This window comes from Cariama cristata, unplaced genomic scaffold (assembly GCF_000690535.1).
Source record: "Cariama cristata isolate BGI_N322 unplaced genomic scaffold, ASM69053v1 scaffold14822, whole genome shotgun sequence".
Classification (NCBI taxonomy): domain Eukaryota; kingdom Metazoa; phylum Chordata; class Aves; order Cariamiformes; family Cariamidae; genus Cariama; species Cariama cristata.
In genome coordinates this window covers 20,333-26,888 of record NW_009602229.1, presented here as the reverse complement: position 1 = coordinate 26,888, position 6,556 = coordinate 20,333, and the positions used below count along the sequence as shown (strand labels likewise).

The 6,556-nt window shown below is 38.6% G+C and overlaps 1 protein-coding gene across 1 annotated transcript; it reads left to right on the top strand.

Moving 5' to 3' along the window:
* The first annotated feature begins 773 nt into the window (after positions 1-773).
* TMEM159 (transmembrane protein 159) lies at positions 774-3,826 on the top strand. Its single transcript, XM_009694670.1, has 4 exons — positions 774-845; positions 1,791-1,959; positions 2,363-2,501; positions 3,733-3,826. Exons 1-4 carry the CDS (start codon positions 774-776, stop codon positions 3,824-3,826), a joined length of 474 nt encoding a protein of 157 aa, XP_009692972.1.
* The last annotated feature ends 2,730 nt before the right edge of the window (positions 3,827-6,556 follow it).

Here is a 6,556-nt window from a genome sequence, read left to right as displayed (position 1 = left end):
CCCTCGGCCCGTCTCCTCGCCAGGGGTGCGAGGAACAAGAAGTCAAACGCGGCTGTATGAAATACTGTGTAAACAAAGGGAGGGAGCATGTATATAGGCAGAGTATAAAACAGTAATATTGACACGGTGACTGGATTTACAAGCAGGAAGACGTCTTTTAACCTTCCACTGGTAAGGGTCCCCCTAGCAATAACAGATTTAAATTTCGTGGGAGAAGGGAAATTTTTTTGCTGATGTTGCCTTTAAACTGTCACAAATATGTTCAGAGCGTTTGAAAGCATTTTGCCTTTATATGCAGAGTTCTGAAACTATACAGGGTTTCAGTTCGGAACATGAGGCTGCTCTCAAACAAGTCTCATTAATGTGTTACGAGTTTCCAGCACTAGAAGTGATAAATTGTCAATGTGGATAGTTAGAGTTGACCTTTTTGCTAGTAATTCAAGACACTCACGATTAAATATGGGGTTAATGTTATAAAGGAAGAAGGCGAGAGTCACCTTGTATCTTGATACTTGGCTTTGGGAGTTTCAGAAGAGCTTTTGGGGATGAGCGTCCTACATTAGATCTACTTTTGTAAAAGTGATGGTTTAGACTCTATGGATCACCTTAACATCTGCAATCTACATTCTCTGTTTTTGCAAAAGAAATATTTCATTTTCAAAAAACCTCTGTATGAGCCTGTTACTAATTGTACCTTAATTTTAAGGAAAATTGGATGGCTGAGTGAGAACTAGTGATTCAGAAGATTCACGACTGTGGTTGAGGATTACATGATGTCTAAAGAAATGCAGGAACTGCAGAAGCAATGGCACTCCATGGTGCAGTCCATCCACAGCAACTCAAAAGTGGGTCTGGATTATAATTTTATATAATACATTTCTAAAGATACTCCTTTCATAGCTCTTGGAATATCACACCCTAATTTATTTAAATGCCATTTCAAAACTTTTTTTGGGCGGGCTGGGGGAATTGGCACTCCCTTTTGTTAAGTGAACACTGAGGAGCCTATGGGAAGGGCTGTCCTCCCACACCTTCAGCAATCAAGAAAATGGGAAGCCTGTTCTGCATTTCTGTGTTTTGCTGGTATAACCATCTGAGATAGTAGAGTGGCATTTTATTGAAGTAGTTGTGCTGCTATAAAAAGAACTAAAACTGCAATATATATTTCCTTAAGGGAAGGGAAATGTCTCTACTGCAGTAAAATTCCAGTGTATAGGTATGACTACCTCTGTAAAAAGGATTTTTTTTTTCCTACTAGTAACGCTATAATTAAATTCCTAACTTTATGATACAGACATGCCTGCACTGTACTTAATAAATGAGCAGGTTGCAGATACTACTGAGGCATGAAAAAAGAAAAATCATCATAATTTTAAAATGTGACAGTATTTATTTTCTTAACAAATACAATTCTCTAGATCAAAATTATAGCTGTTGAGACCCCACTGAAATCTGTGCAGCTATTCTGTGATTTGGGTTTTTTTTAAATTGTTTTCAGGTTTGGTGTTTTTTGTTTTATTTTGGTTTTTTATTTCAAGAATGGAACTGGGAAGTCCAAGAGAAACATGTCTGTTGTTGGTAGAATTGTATTTCCTGTGAAGTTATCTGATTTTGCAGTAACTCCTCATACGTTTGATGCGTTTGAAATACAGAGGCAACAGTTGCCCTCTATTCAAGCTGCAGACTTACAAAAAGATGCTATCTGTAGTTCACTAAAGTATCAGTGATCTTTAAAAGTTATCTATGATGAGATGAAAACAAAAACTGAAATGTTTTTCTTTCATTCACAGGTTGTTGCATTTATGAATTCTTGTGTTGGCCAATATTTAGATGACCATCCTTTTGTTGCCTTATCACTCCTGATGTTTATTGCAGTGTCTGCTATTCCTGTTGCATTTTTCCTGATTTTTGTTGTTACAACAGCCATAATGGCCTGTATCGGTGTGATAGTCATGGAAGGTATTGTATGCATGCATGTATGTACGTACTTACTTATTCCCTTTTAAGGCATGTTGTCTTTTCCTTTTTTTCTTCCTTCTGGAGTTCCCAGTTCAAGCAATTGAGGATTTCTGTATGTAGTCCTCAGGTCTCAGCAGTGGTGAACCTTTTAATACAAGAATAGCAAGCTGATTAAGTGTAGTCTATACAGGGGAAATCCTATTTCCCTTTCTAATCCCAGCCACCAGGATATGCCTAAACCGGTTATCTTGACCATGCATACCTTTTATAGAGGCTAGCTAGTTGATTGGAGAAGACGGTTTTCCCAAATGGTTTGAAATTGGGGTTGCGATTGGATGTCCGCTCTTCTAATTTACTTGTATATAAACTTGATTAAATAACAAACGTATTTTTCCTTTGTTAGGTGTTGTAATAGCCGTAGGTGGCATAGCCCTCCTTTGTGTGCTGTGTGGGCTGGGTGTGCTTTCACTGGGAGTTTCTGGAGTACTGAGTGTTTGTTACATTGTTCTTTCAACTCTGGTCAACTACTGGTATGCTTCAAGGTGAGCACTGATGTCTTGATCCATGCATGGACTTCAAACTCTGCAACTGTACTATTGCCTTGATGACTTCATTTATTCTAAGTGAGCCACTGTTGCTTAGTTTAACAAATGTTTCTTGAATGCTAGAGCATCTTTGGCTACCGTGGTGGCTTAACATGCAGCATATGAACATCCAGTCATCAATATATATTTTAATGAGAGTTAATACATGCCCTCTTTCCTACTTAGAAAAGAGGAAATGTAATTAGTCTTTAAATGTGCATGTGCTAACACAACACGACATCAAGCAATAAAATACAACTTTGTCTCACTCGGAGTATTTTTGGCTTTTAAAAAAACCCCACACTTCCAAATTGGACTTTGCCTAGAGGATGAACCTTTTGCAGTTTTCTGCATGATGACCCAGCGATCTATGCTTACTTGCATTTGTGGAGTAATGGACCGAAATTAGTTGTAGATTTGGGATAGGCAGAGGGGTACTTAAAAGGGACAATGTGGCCAAAATAGAAATGACAGGTTTTGCTGGATGCTGTGCATGTGCAGCTTGCCAGTTCTGTCCCAGTACTTTAGGCTTGGAGGCCTGTTTCAGCCAGCGTTGCCTTAGCCATGCTGCTACCAAGCGTCTGGCTAAGGGTAAGCACTAGCAGGTGGTGCTGGAGTGCCACCTCTTGCCCGCTTAAAGATCTACCAGGGAACGAATAATCACTTCTTAAGCACAAGGAAGAGCAAGAGGAAAAATTACAGCTGCTCCCTCCTAAGCTTTCTCAGTTTGCTCCTTCATGCAGCTGTGCTTCTTGCACAGCTCTCAGGGATGCACAAAACTGCCTGTGGAGCCTGTGATACTGTCAGGATGACAAGACCAGGGTGCAAGGCCCAGTGTGCTTGTATTTGTTCCAGGGCTCCATACCACTCCTCCAGGACTTGTTGCCAAGTCCATAACATTGCCCACCGCTTCCAGAAAAGACTTCTTATTTTTCTGTAGCATATCCAAATATGCAGCCCAACCTATAGACCAGTTATACTGACTTACAGCTTTGAGGTTAAAACGGATAATACCTGCTCTTTTTATGTTCCTGTGTCTTTTGAGAGAAGCTCTGGTAGACCAGCAGTGTTCCAGGAGTTTCAGGCAGGTTTACATCTCATGTTGCTCAGCTTTTTTGAGCAAAAAGTTAAAAGGCAATAATCTTACAGAAGAACAGACTGTGAAACCATTCTTTTCTCCTGTATACAGGGGTCAGATAAGGAAGGAAGAAGTTAATGGAAGTTTGCCACAGAAGAGTCCTTCTGTCTTGGATCTTTCTGCCAGTAATGGGAAGAACGAATAAGTGGGTTCTCCCCGCTTCCTCATAGGCACTTAACTGTACTTCTCTGGCCTTTGCAATGTAATTGTTTACTTGTTGAGCATTCAACCTTTGTGCACTCCTTATGGGAACTTAAAAAATCAATACGCATCTCACATTGGCACTGTAAAACTAGTATTAAGAATAACGATTAAGAAGCAGTGCATTGTGATATTAAGTCTATGTTCATGATGGAAAGTTCCACAGAATTTGGTAAAGGGATGTAATGGTAACTGCTACTGTTAAGTCAGTGACAATTAGGTGAAAGCAAGGGTAGGTAGGTATTTGACTTCCCATTTGTTACTGGAGTTCTGGATGTACTATGTTTTGAAATTTGTATGCAGCAGTCTGTCATTTTGATACCTAAGTGTCAAAGCTCAGAACACCAGAAATGTGTTTTGAATGTTAAAAAATATTTTTAAGCCTGAACAGCCTTTGTTAAAATAGTGTATGCTTTATATTTATTATACAAGGAAAATTGGGTTTTGTCATATGTTAAGTCATGGTATAAGCTTTTACATACCTTTAGATGTTGCATTCTGAAGGGATATTTTCATCATGTCAATGATGTGCAGTTAGGTCTGGCATTTTGTCATATTTGTTTAGGTATTTACATTGCCTGGTTTGCTTCTCAGTTGTAACTTCTTGTATGTTAGTTAAACTTCTTTCATTTTTGCAAATGCTATAAAATTTTTAAGCATTAAGAAAGTATGTAACTATATTAGTTTAATAAATAGTTGTTGTTTTATTCTGGTTTATTCTGGTTTATTGCAGTAAAACAACTTTTTCCAGATCTGCTTCTAGGAAGGCTGCACCTGGAGCTGAATTTTTCTCCTTAGTTAATGTTAAAATATTTTGGCTGGCCAATATTGCTGAGCCACAAACTGCAGATTACTCACCTTCTCATGCCTGTAAAGGAAATGCAGAATCCTAAGGACTAAATTAGTGTAATATTCCAGTTTTGCATGGAATATTACACGGAATAAAAGTTTGTCTGAGCCATAATGTGTTCCACATTGTATTGGCAGTAACATTTTCAGCTGTAGTGGTAAGCTGGCCCCACACTTCAGCAGTAGAGCAAAATGCTCCTTAGCCCTACTCTGTGTAACTCTCTGCAGGAGACAGACAGGACCTGATGCTAGTTTATAAAGAGCTCTAGTATTTACTAAATTCCAGTTATATCTGAAGGATTTACAGAATGGAGATCATAACAGGAGACTTGTTTTCATAATTTACTAAGTAGATAAAATGTTTGGTTTTTTCAGGTACTTCAAAGCTTTATCCCAACCAGATTTTATTTTTTTTTAACCTCCAGTTGATAGTAGTATACAAGTGGTAAGAAAGGAGGGAAAAAAAAAAAAAAAAAGTAGTTTTCCTGTTTCTTTACTTTCCTTGTAAGAAAAGCTAGTGCTGTGATACTGTTTACATGCCATACAGCCTGGAGAAATACATCTGAAATATGGAACAATGATTTAATGTGAATATACATACATAGTTTTTTTACATTGCTGGTACACCCACTTCAGGATCGAATCTGCAGCTGCTGTCCATTACATTAGAGCTCTGCCAGTTTACAGCAGGTGAGGATTGCTGGGGGGGGGAATAGAATCTTATTCATAACAATGGTGTGGTGCTGCAGAGTGATGCACATCACAGCTGTAGGTAATACAACCTAAAAGCAAATTCCCCAGTGCATACACTGGACTGCAAAAGATGAAACATACTGGTGTTTGCAAACGGAGAGACTCCAACGAGGTAGAATGTCCAGGGCATTGAGGTGAAGGAGACATTTTGCACTGGCTGGTAAATGGAATACATTATCCCTTGTGCAAATGGACTGGTGCCTGCTTTTAAGAGCTGTGAAATACTGAAATAAGGATTTATAGCACTTAGAAATAGTTCTTACAACTAGCAGAACGTGAGCCTTGGAATAGCATTCTAGTCATTACAGAATCCTTCCTGCCTTTCACCAGACTACTGGCCCCCATCATCAGGATACAGCTTGAGTCTAATCTTACTTTCCAAGTCGTCTTCTAGGCAGCAATACCTTCAATCCAGGAGTTTACTGGCTGCTAAGAGCAGACTAATTGTTTTGAGGGAAATAAGGCAGAAATTGGTGTGACTTGATTATAACACAGTCACCATGTCATTTATTTTTTACCTTTCTTTTATATGCCAAACTGCTGTAGTTTCAAATACATCTTGAAGATAAACCCCTTGTTTATCTCCTATTCTGTTCTATCAGTCTGCCTAAAATAAAACATACATTACTTATTACTGTGCTTGAGGCTTCAAAATGAATTGAAATGGAGAAAGCACTTCACAGGAGGGAAATAATGATGCTGTTTATCATCTGTGCTGCAACTTGCCAAGCACAGCAAAAAATACTAGCTTTCTGCACGTTTAGTCACACAGCTTGAACCTTTTCATTTTTAGGATGATCTTGCTTCAGGATCTAAAAGAGATTAACCCCAGTCTATACTTGCAAATCTTGCTGCAGACTTGACTTTAGGTTAACATGGTTCTTTGCAAAATTATATTGAGATATTTATACTCAATTAGACCCTAAAAGCAAAGTGTGTTCTCAGTGCTGGCTACACATCATTTTATTTAGAAGATTTTCATTACTTCCAGGCACCATTTGCCTCTCGAGGCACAAGTTCATTGCTTAGTCTATCAGTGGATGCCAATCACTGCCTTTAGCACTAAAACGAA

Bases quoted from the DNA above. Each gene is read 5' to 3' on its own strand.
- TMEM159 (XM_009694670.1), top strand. From the start codon at position 774: ATGTCTAAAGAAATGCAGGAACTGCAGAAGCAATGGCACTCCATGGTG. The intron at 1,960-2,362 runs GTATTGTATGCA...TTCCTTTGTTAG, and splicing joins CGGTGTGATAGTCATGGAAG to GTGTTGTAATAGCCGTAGGT. The intron at 2,502-3,732 runs GTGAGCACTGAT...TCCTGTATACAG, and splicing joins AACTACTGGTATGCTTCAAG to GGGTCAGATAAGGAAGGAAG.